The 17,973-nt window shown below is 35.7% G+C and overlaps 3 protein-coding genes across 3 annotated transcripts; 2 read left to right on the top strand and 1 right to left on the bottom strand.

Annotated features, from left to right (window-relative positions):
- Positions 1–245: 245 nt before the first annotated feature.
- Positions 246–10,224, top strand: LOC124435408 (protein NEDD1-like). The gene is made up of 13 exons (XM_046985345.1): positions 246–509; positions 777–868; positions 1,327–1,443; positions 1,514–1,658; positions 3,403–3,652; positions 4,656–4,744; positions 4,813–4,916; positions 5,664–5,862; positions 6,605–6,691; positions 6,950–7,315; positions 8,266–8,380; positions 9,071–9,137; positions 9,592–10,224. Exons 1-13 carry the CDS (start codon positions 380–382, stop codon positions 9,694–9,696), a joined length of 1,866 nt encoding a protein of 621 aa, XP_046841301.1. The 5' UTR covers positions 246–379; the 3' UTR covers positions 9,697–10,224.
- LOC124435406 (39S ribosomal protein L46, mitochondrial-like) lies at positions 10,143–11,957 on the bottom strand. The gene is made up of 5 exons (XM_046985342.1): positions 11,792–11,957; positions 11,370–11,677; positions 11,093–11,290; positions 10,762–10,884; positions 10,143–10,691 (listed from the first exon to the last, which is right to left on the bottom strand). Exons 1-5 carry the CDS (start codon positions 11,916–11,918, stop codon positions 10,545–10,547), a joined length of 903 nt encoding a protein of 300 aa, XP_046841298.1. The 5' UTR covers positions 11,919–11,957; the 3' UTR covers positions 10,143–10,544.
- On the top strand, positions 11,577–17,485 carry LOC124435403 (glucose-6-phosphate 1-dehydrogenase-like). The gene is made up of 14 exons (XM_046985338.1): positions 11,577–11,652; positions 11,990–12,101; positions 12,198–12,235; positions 12,315–12,423; positions 12,698–12,912; positions 13,008–13,166; positions 13,494–13,619; positions 13,834–13,927; positions 14,802–15,018; positions 15,571–15,683; positions 15,755–15,847; positions 15,932–16,008; positions 17,024–17,116; positions 17,193–17,485. The coding sequence occupies exons 2-14, from the start codon at positions 12,072–12,074 to the stop codon at positions 17,275–17,277; spliced, it is 1,449 nt and encodes a 482-aa protein (XP_046841294.1). The 5' UTR covers positions 11,577–11,652; positions 11,990–12,071; the 3' UTR covers positions 17,278–17,485.
- The last annotated feature ends 488 nt before the right edge of the window (positions 17,486–17,973 follow it).

The raw sequence follows: 17,973 nt of genomic DNA on the forward strand, positions 1-17,973 counted from the left end.
TGTCTAAGAGAGATGTTAATTTAATGTTTTTAATTTCTTTTTTTCAGTCATGAAATGAATTTTCACTTTGATAAGGCAGAAACTTAAAACAGGGCTTAAAAGTTTAACCATATTTTTCGCCTAGTTTCTATTGAAACGGTAAATATGCTGTTGTTGAGTATCGACATTTGGGCAATATGTGTGATTTTAAACTATTTTATGTAAATATGAGCACCTGGTACCACCTGCCAGCGTTTAACCACAGTAAATAATGTAAAAAATGGCGGATTGAGTTGATGTTCTTTTCAAGAACAATCTCGTGGTTTTAATACCACGCAAATAATTTAATATGGATTTTTTTGTGAAGAAAGTAATGTGAAATTCAACATAGATAATCAGGATGACGGACGGTTATAAACTAGTGTCTGGTGGAGATGATATTAAATTATGGAAGTGGCCAGAACTGAAGCTTTTGTACAGTTTAAAACCACATTCGAACGCTGTCACTTCTCTTGCTTGGAGTCCCAATAGTATCCTTAGCCGTTCCAACTTTACTTTACCTAAATCAAAGTAACTATATCATCATACTTATCGTACGTTTGATGTAATTTTTGCCGTTTCAATTCTTTGAATTGTTTATTTATTTAGAAATATTGTCGATTTCGTCCGATATGGATTTCAACCTCTCTAAAATGGATAATATCTCAAATTTCATTTTCTTTAAATCCTATTGACTTGATATATAACATTAATTTTGTTATAATTGTTAGTTTTGAGCCTTGACATAAACGTGTTAGATAATTATTTGGCAAGTACAGCAGTGGACAATACAATTGTAGTCACATCATTCACAAAGTCAGCACCAGCATCAATTGAGCTTGAAGGCTGTGTAAGTTTGCTTTGTTTGTAATTTTGATAACATAACATGAGAACTGGTACTGAACAAAATCAATTCTATAGACATGTTATGTTGCTGGTCAGTATATATCATAACTTAGAGTTTTAGTAATACAGAGGTATTTCGCTTAAGAAGTATTTTCCCTAAATGTATATATATGTACATAAGCCTGATGCATTTTACAACATGGCATTCTAAGTTAATGTAAGTGAAATCACTGCAGCAAACACCATTTATTGACTGAGACTCAGGGAAATAGTTTGTTTTGTTTACCCAAGATCTCCATTGTTTTCTGAGGCAAACTGCTCGTAGAATCGCCGTAGATAATCTCACTCTCAAGGTGCTTGGTAGTAAACAGCTTAATTTCTTCACACGTATGTGAAAATACAATCAAATACAATATATGGGTACTAAAATATGATGTACCTCTTAAAGTTGTGTTATTTTAGGAGAATGACACATGTTTGGGCTTCAATGCCACATCTCGACATTTAGTGACTGCTGGAAGGGATAAAATTATAAATATTTGGGACCTAAAGACAAGGACAATCAAAAAGAAAATAAAGGTAGGAAACAATTATAGCTCATCTTAGAATTTTGATCATTTCACACTATAGTTGTTGATTTTTGATGCAGGGTCCATCAGATGCAATAAGTTGTGTGACATTTAATTGGAATGATACAAGTGTGGCTGTGGGAACCACTAAAGGAGATATTGTTTTAAATAGTCTGTCAACGTCACTTACCTCAATGCCAATGCGTTTATTAAATACACAGGTTTGTTCATATAAATAATTTAAATAATGTCTCTTTGTTTCATACATGCTACTTTTTCCACATAAGTCCCAACCTTCTTCACGTAAAATGCTTCTTTCTCCACATAAATCCCTATCGCCTCCACGTTTATCCCTACCTCATTCGCATACAATCCTTCTTTCTCCACTTCCATCCCATCGTCTCTACGTACATCCCATCTTCTCTACGTACACCCACCTTCTCTACGTACACCCATCTTTTCTACGTACATCCCATCTTCTCTACGTACACCCACCTTCTCTACGTACACCCATCTTTCTGCGTATTGTCCATCTTCTCCATTCCATCTTCCTTCTGATCTTTCCATTCCATCCATTCCACCATCCATCCATTCCTTCCATTCCATCCATCTTCTTCCATTCCATCCCATTGTCCATCTTCCATTCCATTCCATCTTCTTCCATCTTTTCCATTCATCCATCTTCCATTCATCTTCTGTCCATTCCACCCGTTACGTCCATCTTCCATCTTTCCATCACGTCATTCTTCTGCGTGCATCCAAATCTTCATTTCCATCCTTTTCATTACGTCCATCCCTATTTCCGTTGTCCATTCTCCATTCCATCCATCTTCTTCATCCATCTTCCATTATCCATCCATCTTTGTTCCCTTCCTTCCTCCATCCATCCATCTTCTTCCATCCATCCATCCATCCATCCATCCGTCCATCCATCCTTCATCTTCCATCCATCTTCATCCACATCCATCTTCCTCACCATCTTCTTTCTTTCATCCATCTTCCTCTTTCTTACATCCCATCTTCTCCGTCCATCTTCATTTTCCACGTCCATCCTGTCATTGCGTCCATCTTTCGCTGCGGTACGATCCATCTTCTTCCATTCATCCATCTTCTTCATCCATCCTTCCATCCATCCATCCTTCTTCCATCCATCTTCCATTCCATCCATCTTCATTCCATCTTCTTCCATTCCATCTTCCATCCATCCTTCTTCATTGTCCATCCATCCATTCCACCTTCTCCATTCCATCTTCTTCCATTCCATCCATCTTCTCACGTACATCCATCTTCTACGTTACATCCATCCTATTTCATTACGTCCATCTTCTTTCCGTCCCATCTTCTCTTGTACACCATCTTCTCTGCATCCATCTTCTTTGCGTACATCCATCTTCTCATCATCCACCACCCCTCGTACATCCATCTCCGTCCATCCCTCTTCTACGTACACTCCATAATTTATTGTTAACGTTTCTTGTGTATTACATAAATATACGTTTCTCCAATATTATATTCTCGAGTTTCCGTTCAAAGAACAAATACAAGAAAGACACTATTATTCTTCTTGAACATTGAGTGCGAGTTCAACACATCAGCATGTACGTTGATGTGTAATGTAATATGTCAACTGTGACCTAATGTTTGCGTTTGTTGCATTTACTAATCCAGAAGTAAAAATATCCTTATAGAAAATGCTTTGATTTGAAAACTCCAAGATTGAGTATTTACTGAAGATTAAGTATTTACTGAAGATTGGGTATTTACTGAAGATTGAGTATTTACTGAAGATTGAGTATTTACTGAAGATTGAGTATTTACTGAAGATTGAGTATTTACTGAAGATTGAGTATTTACTGAAGATTGAGTATTTACTGAAGATTGAGTATTTACTGAAGATTGAGTATTTACTGAAGATTGAGTATTTACTGAAGATTGAGTATTTACTGAAGATTGAGTATTTAAGATTGAGTATCTACTATCACTTTTTCAGACAGTTTACGCCATTCAATATTCACGATTCAAAAATCATTACTGGGTTCTGTCAGCGACGATGGCGCGTTGAACATCTGGGATACAAATACGAAGAAGATTTCCTGTTCTTTTCACGATGGACATGCGGCGCCTGCGATGGATTTAAGTTTTTCACCAATGAATGATATGTTATTGGCAACAGTTGGTCTTGACAAGAGGATTGTGTTTTATGATATATTGGGGAAAAAGTAAGAGTATGTTTGGGTATTTAGTATTTGTGGACAAAGGTCGACCAAAGGAAGGCTAGATGAGACAAAGGTTGACTAAAGGAAGTCTAGATGAGACAAAGGTTCACTAAAGGAAGGCCAGATGAAAAAAGGTTGGCTAAAAGAAGGCTAGATGAGACAAAGGTTGAATAAAGGAAGGCCAGATGAAAAAAGGTTGGCTAAAAGAAGGCTAGATGAGACAAAGGTTGAATAAAGGAAGGCTAGATGAGACAAAGGTTGACTAAAGGAAGGCTAGATGAGGCAGAGGTTGACTAAAGGAAGGCTAGATGAGACAAAGGTTGACTAAAGGAAGGCTAGATGAGACAAAGGTTGACTAAAGGAAGGCTAGATGAGACAAAGGTTGACTAAAGGAAGTCTAGATGAGACAAAGGTTCACTAAAGGAAGGCCAGATGAAAAAGGTTAAAAAGAAGGCTAGATGAGACAAAGGTTGAATAAAGGAAGGCTAGATGAGACAAAGGTTGACTAAAGGAAGGCTAGATGAGACAAAGGTTCACTAAAGGAAGGCTAGATGAGACAAAGGTTCACTAAAGGAAGGCTAGATGAGACAAAGGTTCACTAAAGGAAGGCTAGATGAGACAAAGGTTCACTAAAGGAAGGCTAGATGAGAAAAAGGTTGACCAAAGGAAGGCTAGATGAGACAAAGGTTCACTAAACTATAGGATATAGAAGAATTGTTTATAGAATTTAGGTTTGCATTGATACATGAGAGCTCAGCTTCAACAAAAAAGTCGTGGTGACGTCATGTCTTTAAATGCAATAGGATTTATTCAAGACATCCAGAAATATAGATGAAATGTCTCGCGACGTTTTGAGCCAAGGCCACATGGTATAGAGGAGGGTTAGTTAGGACAAAAATATTAAGACAAATGAAATGTCTCTCCAATTTCAAGCGAAGCTCTTTTTAATTGAACTAAAAATCGTTACAAGAAATGATTTTATATTTTGAACAATTTATTTCAATAGGATTATTAAGGAAATGCAAATCGAATCCCCACTGACCTCTATATCGTTTATGCACGACGGAGCAACATTTGCTGTTGGAACAACACGTGGTAAGGAGCCTTGCGTCTACATTTGTTGTCGTTATGCCGCCATTCACTTGTATTTATTGTCTCTTCAGGGAAAATTAGCTTGTACGACCTGCGATCAGGTAGCACTCCCCTTTCATCCACCATGGCTCATAAATCCTTGGTGCAGTGTGTCTCATTCCAGTTGCCACCAAAGGTTTGCATCACTCATTCTCCACTTTATGTTGTTCGAACTGCTTTATTATTGAGTATGTTATACACAGGCAGTTAAAAAGAACTGCTCGGGCTTTTTCTTGTGCAATGAAATAGCAACATTATCATTGGTCGATTTGGTCAACTTCATTGACAGCTTTTCGAACTGAGGGGCCGTTCACATGAGCCCGCGGTAACCGGGATTCAGCGGGGCGTGAAATGATTTTGAGTAATTGAAAAAAGTAAAAACTTTAAGCGCAAAACTTACAACCTTCTATTAAGCTTCATAAGTCATTTGAGTCGTAATTTTCAAATCAGGCTAAATTATTTGTTTTCATTATAAGCGTTCTCTGGACTTGCGAAGTCAGAGCACAGAGAAATAGCTCAAATAAGTTTTTTGTTGTGAAGTATTTAATCTTTTCCATTTGCCAATATGATTTAACGCTTCTCTGAATCCCGGCTACCGGGCTTCATGTGAACAGCGCCTAACTCAAAGCTGTGATTAAAGAATGAGGATTCAATACTTATTACTTATACTATTGTTTATTTTTGCATGACTTATACCTAATGTTTTGGCATTTTCTCCCAACGCTATCTCATTAAACTACTTTCATGCTTGTGAGCAGTTTCTGTTGACTGCCTGTGCGATTAAGTGATCGCTCTTCAAGTATTTTATTTCTCTCACAACACACCATCTGAAGATTTTATACTTTTTTCATGCTTCATTTGTTTTATTTATCTTTCGTTTCAGTCCAGTAGCTCATCTTCGTCGTCTGCTACGTTGGCGGCAAAATTGGTGAGTAGGTCAGCAACGAATGTTGGCGATAAGAAAGAGACAACTGCATCATTAGTCCAAAGTATAGCTGGCAAACCTAAAATTGTCCAATCATCTGCTCATAACGAAAACCAACATACTGAAGAAAATGATTTATTTTCTCCTCTCAGAGACGGTATGACCTTAAGATAATATTACGTAAACATTAATAAAAACTATTATCTATTATTTATTTATTTATTATCTTATTGTATCATCCATTAATGCTCTTGTATCCTTATTGTACCGTGCAGCATTCCTGTCGTATCCTTATTGTGCCGTACAGTAATTCTGTCGTATCCTTATTGTACTGTGCAATAATCCTGTCGTATCCTTATTGTACTGTGCAATAATCCTGTCGTATCCTTATTGTACTGTGCAATAATCCTGTCGTATCTTTATTGTACTGTGCAATAATCCTGTCGTATCCTTATTGTACTGTGCAATAATCCTGTCGTATCTTTATTGTACTGTGCAATAATCCTGTCGTATCTTTATTGTACTGTGCAATAATCCTGTCGTATCTTTATTGTACTGTGCAATAATCCTGTCGTATCTTTATTGTACTGTGCAATAATCCTGTCGTATCCTTATTGCACTGTGCAGGATCCCTCCCATATCCTTATTGTGCAATTTCCCTCTCCTACATAATCATATTTGTGCTATAAAGTACTTCTTCATGTCTTTGTTGTACACTGCATTTTATTTCGTCCTTGTCTTTGTTGTACACTGTAGTTTTTTTCCTGACACCCTATGCTATGGTCACTCGTCCATATTGTTTCATTCTGTAATCAATGCCATCGTTAAAACACCCGCTCATTCATTAACATCAACCAATGCTCACATGTTACATTGCAAATATTTTTTGAATGTCATAGGAACATATGCGAGCACTGTCAAACTTGTTGAGACAAACCGTGATGCAGATGAAAAAATGAACGCAAATATATCTGATTATAAGACAGGTAGCCGACAAACACAAATACATTTTGGCTTCTCAACTAAGTTGCTTTTAAAACCTTTGTGCTTTATAAAACCTTCCAAGTAAAATTGCTTTTATACAATTAAGACAAAAATAAAAATAAAAACGTTATGATTTCTTTTATGCCGCTTTTGTCTCAGCAGCTTAATAGTCAAGATATTTCAATCCATTTTTGTGATTTTCCTCGTTTTTAAGCTCTTTTTGTGTTGATAAGGCCTTTCATTCTTTTGTTTTTCTGTAGGTGCATCATCGTCTAAAATTTTCTCTCCAGTCAACAACGAAACAGACTCCTATCATTTGCCTCTTCAAAGATCCGACTCGACTCCAAATTTAAATGACGTCACCATTTCATCCACCAGTAAAGATATACCTTACGTTACCAGGCAACCATGGGCTGTTTCTAATATTGCTTCGAATTCCGGCGATCTGCCACCGGAAGCATCCAAAACAGAGAAAACACGACGAGGAGCTTTAAAACTGGGTAGAAATAGACCAAGCTTAGGAAGGAGAGCCGTATCCAGCACGGAACTGAAAGTTAGCAGACAGGCGAGTGAATTGGGGACGACACAAAAGATGGCCGATATTTCCTTGACGAGTGGTAAAGAAGGTATGTTAGTTCATTACTCATGATAGTTCTTCAATTCATTATTTGTGAAAATATCATCCTAATTATCATCTATCAGTAGCGTATCCGGGTTATGAACAATGCCGAGAGTATGGTGTTAAAAAAAATGAGCAGCTTTTGTTTCGATCTGTTATGTTGACTTCTGACTTGAACAGTATCCTCTATGTTACTGTGTTATCAATGTCAAAATGTTACCGTAAATATTTGTTTAAAAAAAACAAAAGTACTTCTGTATTCTGCTAAACAGCATAATTAATGTGATAGAAAGCGGTTTAATATAATAATTAGCGAATTAGCTATCACATAACGATTGATTAATAATACATCATAGGTTCATACGACTTTTCGTTTCGTTTGATATTATAAATGGCGTACATGCTGTTGACGAGCGATAAAAATGTACAAGTTTAATGATTTCAAAACACTTCGCTCGTCATGTTGGGTATTTTGAATTACGATGACCTAACCGCAATATTAAGTCTTTATCCCAAAAGATAGTGCTGCTTTTAAAATTAATATTTAAATTTCCTTAATATTAAAGTTCCATAAACTTAAACTTGGCTACTTTTCTTTTTGTCGATCTTTTTTATCGGATTCTACTGCTACTTAATCGTTTGAACAAATTTTTAGGCCCTTCCGTTGAAGTATAGTAACATAGTAATCGTTTACGAAGTTTAATGTAAAATAGAAACTTCATGAAAACAACAAATAGCTTTCTTTGCCTCTTATGAAATTATAAGTTGTCTTTGTGATGTTTTGTATTCGTTCAAAATTATTGGTCGTCTTTTGATATTTCATTTCCTGTTTCAATTTTGTCGTCTTTATATTTCGTTTCCTCTTTTAATTATTCTTCGTCTTTTTGATGCTCTGCTTTTTTTCTTTGCGGTTTTTTATGCAAAGTTTACAGTTGTCTTGTATTTTTTTCTCTTCAGTCTTGAATGGTCAAATCTCGCCTACACCAAAGAACAATGAAAAGCTTCCCGGCTTTCATGAATACCAAATAAAATTTGTCAAAAATCTCATCGAGGACTCCATGGACGAATTCAGGTACAAGCAGGGAACTCAGAGACACTCATTGTGTACACGGTACAATTTTTGAGGAATTGTAATTGGCTGGCATGATGTGCTATTGTTGTATGTTAATTGCAGGACACTTTGCGTGGACATAATCTTTTTTAAAGGCTGATTTACTTGGTTGAATAAGAAAAATATGAGTGAAAACAAATTGTTATAGTTGAGAAATAGTTTCGAGAATGTTCTTGTTAACTTTCCGGGCAAAAGGAGTGTTCCTTTGAAGTTACACTTCTTTGTGCTTTTAGAATTAGTGAGCTTCTCTTATCGTCCTTTGCATGTTCTGTACTTGTTTCGAAATCGGGAGGACGGGTGAAAAGACAATCTACTTACAGTTGTCAATGAATTTTTTTTTTGTGTTTAATTTGTGTGTTCTTCGCTTGTCTTGTCTATGTCGGAATGAAAACTGTTTCTACTATCAAACCTTCTCTTGAATCTAATTTTTTAATTGATTTCTTTTGAAAGTTCAAGCAGTGTCAGAAATTTCCATCTGAGTTGAATATAATCGAAAAAAAAGTCAGTCAGTGCAAAAATCCTCTCAGTTGGAAGTTCAGCATCGATCTTTACGTTCTCCGCTTTGAGAGTGAGAACAGTAATTGATAGTATTTGTTGCAGGAGAACTTTATATGTATCACATTACGCATTTTTATAAATTCTTTTCGTTAGGATGAACTTCCATCAAGACGTCGTGAATCTGCAGGTAGAAATGCTTCGACAGTTTCAAATCCAACAGGTAGAATATACAAATAACATTATAACTTGTGCAAGATGGACTCGTTGAAAAATAAAAGATGTTTACTGTGTTTGTTTATGCAAACCGAGGAGGTCTTTGGGAGAACTCGAGAGCAGATCAGTGCAAGCCCGAGACCGAAGGGCGAGAGTTTTCACAAACTTCTCCGAGGTTTTCCAAAGCCAGTGCAAACCAAAAGAGCATCTTTTATTTTTTTAATAAAGTAACAGTAATGCAAAACAGATGAATTTAAAACAATTTTTCTAATTTTCCTCGAACATATATATATTCACGATTGATTTGCAAATTCTCTTTGATTGCTTTAAATCGAGCGCTGAACGGTTTGCACAAACTTATGCAAACTTTGCTATAAAGCATTCAGCTCGCGCGTTTCATTGTTGCTATTTCATAATTGTTATGAACTTTGAAGCAATTTTGAATCGTCCAACACTTTTAGAACGAAATGAAAACGTTATTACAACAACATTCATCGAATGACGCTCTAGTGGCCGAGAATGAACGATTACGGGAAGAAATTAAACGTCTAAAATCTACACATTAAAATCGATCAGTTGTGTATTTTAATGGGTATGGATAGATCACTTTTGTATCTTTACGTACATTGTAGGTCATTAGTGTATCTTACGTTTATCATTAGTGTATGATGTATAAGACACGTCTCGTAGTGGAGATTACTATAAAGTGCTGCTGCTCAATTGGGACACCCGTTGAGACAAAGCAAATCTTGCTTAGCAGAGTTATATAATTTTTTGCTGTCTGTTGTACACAATCTTCCGTGTGAGAATCGACCATGATTTTATATATATTTATAAATGTGTCTTTTTAAAGCGCGGATATAAAGTTTCGCTTTCAAATTTCATAAGTACTTTCGCTTTCAGTAAGTTGGTTCTGGAGTTGTTATTGTCAACATGGGAAGAACTCTATGATATGTAAAACCAGCAGAGAGAATTATACTGGAGTAAAAAGAAAGAAAACTTTACCATAATATTATTTTTTAAAACTTTAGTACAAATCTTTAGGTAACGTTACATTAAAAAAAAATTACGTTGTGATTGGATAAAATTTGAAACTAGGAAAACATTTTAAATGGTGTAATAATGAAAAAAATATGAAGGGGCAAGCTCCTCTCTCCTTCCCTCCAATCCAGAGAATATTTTTGACACCCCCCTGGCTCTGGAGTCACTGATACATCCCAGGTTGGTTCCTTATGATTTTTATATGTTTACTATAAAATGAAGGACATGATTTTCATACATATTAGAAGGAATTGGGGATTGATTTGCCAAAGGAAAAGGTGTCAATTTCTTTGGTAATATCTTTCTATACAGAGTCAGGATACTTAAATTTGGATGCTTAAATTTTACAAGGATTTTTTTATATTTTTTTTTGCTATAATAAAAATTTCATTATAGATTGGAAATAATTTTTAGCCAGGTAATTGGGAAGTTCATCTTTTGATAACCACGTTGAATCATTTAGAAAATTTTCCAATTGTTTGTGGAAGTCGCCTCTTAGATCAGCCAGATAGAAGAACATCTACAACAAAGGAAAGCAATAGATTAGAGAAATACATCCTTCAAAAAATGATGAAGCTTTTTGTGAAGACCTTTGGGTTGGTTTTTGGCAGTCCATCTCTCTCAGGTTTCCTGTAAATCCCAGAAGGAGCATTACTGAAAAACTGAATTTCAAAATTCTCAGGTACATAATCACAAGCAACACGCTCTGCAGTCTGCGAAAAACAAAATGAACAAATTAAAATAACTTTTTTCAAAAAATAATTGTTTGAAAGCACTAAGTTCGCGCTGTTTGCTAATCAGATTCACACATAGATGAAAGAGTAATGAACCAAAGAAAGAAGGCAGAATGCGGACAAGATTAAGGATTAAGAGATTTTGCATGTGAAAATTGAAGCAAAATCTTCAAATCTTGACACTCACTTGTCTCAAGGTTTCTCCCACTTGAACAACACCGTGTGGCAATTGCATCTTGCTGGAGTTTACATCTTTGATCAGGAGATATAATGTTTGGTCTATTTTCCTATATGGTGTGTGTATATTCTCACATTCATCAGCTTCAGTTGTTCTTTTCCCCATGATAGGGTCTTTTATATGTTGCTGCTCAATATCATAAAGCTCCTGTCAACCACAATGACACAAAAATCATCATTTTTTTTATCAATTGCATATTAGTAAGAATTAACAAAGGTCAATTGACCTGATGTTTTGAATCAAGTTCCGCAGCTTCTTTCTTTAACGATTCGTTATCTTCATCATTTTTCAATTTCTCTTGCAAAGAATGAACATTGATCTCATTCACTTCATAATCAGATAAAGAGCTGTGCTCTAATTCCAGTTGTTCTTGCAACTCTTCATACTGCATTTCTAATTCTGTTTTCTCACGAGTTATTATAGGAAGCCTTTGAATGCATACAGCTACATGGATCTCAGGAAATTGGTTTTTTAACGATGTTGGAGTACTTGATTTTCTTGCCAGTGAGGTAAACGAACATGCATTGATAAAACCTATCATATATCGAAATAATTTGGCGCACACAGTCAAAATTAATCCATGTTATCTAAACATCAATTTCGAAATCGCTCATGTTAGAAAATTTTGCATGAACTAAAAAAGCTCACCTGCACCTGAGCTTTTTAAGTTTCTGTAAGTTTTGACTGATTGTATTCCACATTTTGTGCGACTAGCTTTTATCAAGTTGAAAAAGATATTTTCAAAAGAGTAAATTTTGCATCTCGGAGTCGCCATGATGTACTACGGGTAATTGTACCTGGGTAACATACCCCGTAGCTCATATCGTATACTCAATTTGCCTCAAGGTCCGCCAGAGAAGTTGATAGAACTTGACACCATCGCAAACCCTTCCGATTTCACCGAATTTAGTCTTGAAAAAGTTGAAGAATGACTTCAGTTGTCGTTTTTGGAGCTTCGGTGGGTTGTTCTTTGTATGCTTACTATGCAGTTTGCTCGAAAGTGCGCTAGTTCGGCATCGTTTTAACTTCATTGTTGTTGTCTGTTTTATTTAAGGGAGATCTAGCCAAGAAGAAAATATACCCAAGTTTATGGTGAGAACCGAGTTTTCGCTTCATTTACAGCTTTCATATTTCATTTGCAGGGGTTTTCAATAATTTTGTACATTCACAGGGAGCTTTTCCACGGAAATTTGCTTCCACCGAAGACAAAATTCATAGGCTATGCAAGATCGGATTTGACAGTTGCTCAATTACGATCGAGAGTAGAACCTTATATAAAAGTAAGTGTTGAAGACTCGTCTCCTAGGAATGATAAAGTATTCGCATGTAACGCATAGTAACGCATATTTTATTTTATAAGCATGATAAAGTCAATTTTTTTACCCAACCTTAAGTTATATAACTTCCCATTAGCAATATTAATAGCGTCCTGGCGCTTTAAACTAATTAGTATGCAATGTGTAGGTGTGTCTCTTTGTTGACTCTGATGTTTTAATTATTCTTATTTTAATTCATTGTTCATTCACGTAGATTGTGTACTGTATGCCAATTTAGGTCAAAGAAGAAGACAAAAAAACTGTGGAGGAATTTTTCTCCCTATGTTACTATGTCAAAGGATCTTATGATAAGAAGAAGGATTTTGAAAATCTTGGAAAAGAGCTGGACAAATTGAACTGTACCAGTGGAAATCGCATATTCTATTTGGCATTGCCTCCATCCGTCTTTAAAGAAACAACTACTCTTATCAAGGCATCTTGCATGTCTAAAAAGTATGTCAAAACTACATATTACAAAAAGGCTTTGAGGTTTAATTTTGGAATATTAGAGACGTTGTTTCTGTACTTGTATAAAAATGCTCATTTAGAGGGTGGACTCGTGTTGTAGTCGAGAAGCCCTTTGGAAAGGATTTTGAGAGCTCAGCCCAGCTGTCCAATCATATTGCAAGTGTTTTTTCGGAGGAACAAGTCTATCGAATCGATCATTATCTTGGAAAGGAAATGGTACAGAATCTCATGGTACTTAGGTAAGTTGCCTTGCACTATGGAAGGTGCTGCAAGTTTAAAATACTTTAATCCCTCTTGTACACAAAACAGCAAGAAGGTTGAAGGAAAATTGAACTTGTACAATTCCTTGAACTTGTATCATTCCTTGAATTGAAGATGGCATAACCATGCCGAAACATGTTTACTTTGAAGAAAATTGTTGTACACTTCAAATGCCTAACTTGTACAAAGTTGTTCCTTTTCAGATAGCGTCATGTCAAATTTACCTAGAAATAATTTCTTACTTTTTCCACTATGTTTATGTGATATCTCACATTTCAATTTCATGGATCATGCTCACATTGCAGGTTTGGTAACATGATTTTCAGTCCCATTTGGAATCGTAACCACATAGAAAATGTTACTATACAATTTAAAGAAAACATTGGCACAGGGGGCCGAGGTGGATATTATGATGAGTTTGGGGTTTTAAGGTTAGTTGCCCTAGTTGTACTTGATTGCCACCATTCAGAAGTTATGTACCCTAGTAAAAATCCTGTGTAGGATCCTGCTTGGGATCCTTATAGCAATTTATTTAGTCATAAAATTGATCTTATCCAGGATCTTGAAGGATCTTGTAGGATCTTGTAGGATCTTATCCAGAGATTTCCCAAAGGTATCTGCATCATCTTGACCATTGATTTTTAGGGACATTCTTCAGAATCACATGATTCAAACTCTTTGTCTGATTGCAATGGAAAAGCCTTGTTCAAAAAGTGCAGAAGATCTCAGGAATGAAAAGGTGAATATGTCAACATTGCCGATATTTTTAATAAGTAATATCATTATTTTTAGTCTGAACTAGAATGGAAATTAATGTGATGGGCATTTAAGCTTTTACTAGAACTGTGCACCATAGACATAAAAATCCAATACAGTGAGAAAAGCATTTAATACATATGCATAGAATTTAATTTTTTTGTAAAATGTTGTAAAATTACTGTGATGAGTAATTCGCTTAAGTGGCCATAAAAATCACCCTCTCATTTGGATTCCATTTTGAATAAATTCTACTAAGTAACTGTTCCTGCATGCAGCATCTTTACAATGTGTCTTTTTGACCAAATTGATAAAAATCTCATGTTCATCTTGAATAAAATGCTCATCTTCATTCGAAAATCACCATTTATCTTATTACGATATTTCTTTAAAGTCAAGGGCAGTAAAATAACTTCTTTTGATGGTCAAAATGTTAAATTGATTTGAAGAACATTTGCAGTATATTTAATTGACTCTTCAGGACTAGAAGTAAGTGACTGACTCTGCGCCGGAAGTGACGTAAATAAGACTTTGTAAGGTATAAACAACGTATAAAACTTTTGAATTTTATTGGAAAATAGCGTCCGAACAGTTCTACTTTTTAATGAACGTGTATTGTTTACTGTAAAAACCTGAATAATGAAAGCTATGTATCTTCAATGCATCTGTTCTCTAGTATATACGTCACTTCCTGTGTTACGTCATCTACTTCTAGTCCCGAAATACCCGCGAAGATAGTATTTTTCGTCCTATAAAATGTACTGCTAATGTTCTTAAAATCAATTTAAAATTCCAAAGAAGTTGTTTCCCTTACCCTGATATAGGCATTTTAATAGACTAAACTATTTTTTCGTCAGGTTAAAGTTCTACGTGCAATGCCACCAATCACGTTCGAGAATGTCGTCTTGGGTCAATATGTTGGTAATCCTAAAGGCCAAGGAGACGCCAAAACGGGATACCAGGATGACCCTACAGTCCCTAAGGGCTCCGTCACTCCAACATTTGCTGCTTGTATAGCTTATATAAACAACGAGCGTTGGGAGGGCGTCCCTTTTATACTAAAATGTGGAAAAGGTTTGTTTCCTGCTATTTTAAGTTATGTGCGTGAATGTTTCACGGATTACTTATACTTTACAACCTTCATTGTAGGCTACTTATGCTTTACAACCTTCATTGTAGGCTAAGTATGCTTTACAACCTTCATTGTAGGCTACTTATGCTTTACAACCTTCATTGTAGGCTACGTATGCTTTACAACCTTCATTGTAGCCTACGTATGCTTTACAACCTTCATTGTAGGCTACGTATGCTTTACAACCTTCATTGTAGGCTACTTATGCTTTACAACCTTCATTGTAGGCTACGTATGCTTTACAACCTTCATTGTAGCCTACGTTTGCTTTCCAACCTTCATTGTAGGCTACCTTTGCTCTACAACCTTCATTGTAGCCTACGTATGCTTTAAATATTGTACCTATGCTTTAAATATTGTACCTATGCTTTAATAAGTTCATTTGCAACTGAGCATGGTAAAAGCTCATCGAAACAATAACTTTAAAATCATCGATAGTTTCAGTAAATCCTTCTTGTGTATTCAATCTTGATTTTTACTCATGCCCTGTGCAGCTTTAAACGAGAAGAAAGCTGAGATTCGCGTCCAGTTTAAGGATGTTCCGGGCGATATTTTTGGTGGGAAATGCAGCAGAAATGAACTTGTTATAAGGTTACAACCAAAGGAGGTTTGTACCCTCAATTTTATCTTAGAACCATTCGTATCGGAGTTGCGGCACTAAATCCAGTTAATTTTCAGGCAATTTACATGAAGATGATGGTGAAAGAGGCGGGAATGTCTTTTGAACCCATCATAAGTGAAATGGATTTGACCTACCACTCAAGATATAAGGTGCGAAATTAATGTATTCCCCCAAAACTTTTGTTTCATTGTTTGTCGGGATTATAAAAGTTCATGTCAATTTACTGAAATTAGGAAGCAAAGTTACCGGATGCTTATGAAAGATTAATCTTGGACGTCTTTTCTGGCAGTCAATCTCATTTTGTGCGAAGGTAAACTAGCTTTGATTTCAGCAATATTTTATTGTGAATGTCATTAAAAGACGCGATACCTTGATGTAAAAAATACACTCCTTACAATCATTATCGGGGTCTCAGGCTGTTGGAGTTCTATGCAAAATTGATATTTTCTTCAAATATATTTGCTAAATTTCGGTGTTTATGTAACAAAACTTTACATAAATTGAAACATTGTCTGTCACTTTTAATGAATGAACCTATGAATGAACCCATGCATTTAAACTTTGCTTATGTGGTCGTGCTCCAGTAAAAGTTGAGAAGACAATATCCTTTTTCATCGGTAAAAAAGTAGTTTCCTTTTTCTAACAGAAATACCGTTTCTGTTCATTGGCGTAGCCAGGCATGAAGTTTTGAAGTCGTATAATATTTTTTTTGGGGGGGAGGGTGAATATATTTATTAATACCGTTTTCTGTTAATTGGCGTAACCAGGCACGAAGTTTTGAAGTCGTATAATGTTTTGGGGAGGGTGAATGTATTTATTAATACCGTTTTCTGTTCATTGGCGTAGCCAGGCATGAAGTTTTGAAGTCGTATAATATATTGGGGGGGGTGAATATATTTTTAAATATCGTTTTCTGTTCATTGGCGTAGCCAGGCATGAAGTTTTGAAGTCGTATAGTATTTGGGGGGGGAATATATTTTTTAACATCGTTTTCTGTTCATTGGTGTAGCCAGGCATGAAGTTTTGAAGATAATATTTTCGGGGGGGGTGAATATATTTTTTATACCTCGAGTCTTTCAATGAAGATATTTTGTTTCTATGAGGGTAAGATTACAGGTATACAACAACTTCTCGCACAACCCTTCTATTTTCTACCCGGATTTCATCTTTTCTTAGGGCAGCTCTTCAGCTTATTGGGGGACCATACCAATGTTTCTACAGTGTAGACATTGATTAGAAAACAGAAACTTCTCAATGTTCAGTGTAACATACCTCATCGAGTAAAGATTACCTTATATAGTCATCGGCTTTTTTATCTTCTACAGTGACGAGCTTTCTGAAGCCTGGAGAATCGTCACCCCGCTGCTTCATAAGATTGAGTCTGAGAAAATAAAACCAACTCCTTATGAATTTGGAACGTAAGTTGTTTTTCGATGCATCAGTTTGCTTAATTCTTCATTTAATGTATCTTTTGGTTTTCTCTAATGCCTAAAGTCGAGGTCCCGAGGAAGCAGATAAACTGGTAAAACAGGTTGGCTTTCAATACACAGGTCAATATACCTGGAAGGAGGCACAGTAAAGGATATGTATGTAGGACTGGTCAGCGGTAAATATGATTATAAAAGTGTGACAAATGAATAATGAAGCTTTCAATGAGAAACATTCCACTGGTTTGATAATAACTGCCACTGACTTATTGTGAATTTATGACCAAATTTTACGTAGATTTTTTGGCAAATATGAATGAATTTCCTCTTACAATAAATATGCACTAGTTAGAAATGGAATGTCGAAGAAATCCGAGATTTTAATCCCTTTCATCTGTGTACATTACATCCGTCGAGCTGGTATTTTTGGAATTTCTCAATAAATTCCTTTTAGTCTATTTATGGTACCCATGAATGTTTGACATGGGGAAAATTGTTTTTACAAAGATAGTTTAGCAGTTTTCATTATGGGAGCAAAAAAATCCGGAAAAGTGCAATGTCAAGCTGTTTTGTAATACCTTGAACTATGGTGGTTGGAAAAAGTAGAAAATGAGCTGTTAACCTTCAGAAAATCTTTCAGGGAAAAAATCCTCCAAGTATATGTTGAACTTGACGAATATCTAAGAGCAAAATTAGTTCATCTTTATTTAAGATAAGCAAGTATCAGCCACCATAGGGAGTAATTATCGACTTCAATTTCATGCTGGGAGCGCGTCGTGTTCTCATAGGTGTAAATTAAAGCTGATTTCCGCTCTATTATAGAAGGAACTTTGATTGGACAGACAAAA

This window comes from Xenia sp. Carnegie-2017, unplaced genomic scaffold (genome assembly GCF_021976095.1).
Source record: "Xenia sp. Carnegie-2017 unplaced genomic scaffold, XeniaSp_v1 HiC_scaffold_14, whole genome shotgun sequence".
Classification (NCBI taxonomy): Eukaryota; Metazoa; Cnidaria; class Anthozoa; order Malacalcyonacea; family Xeniidae; genus Xenia; species Xenia sp. Carnegie-2017.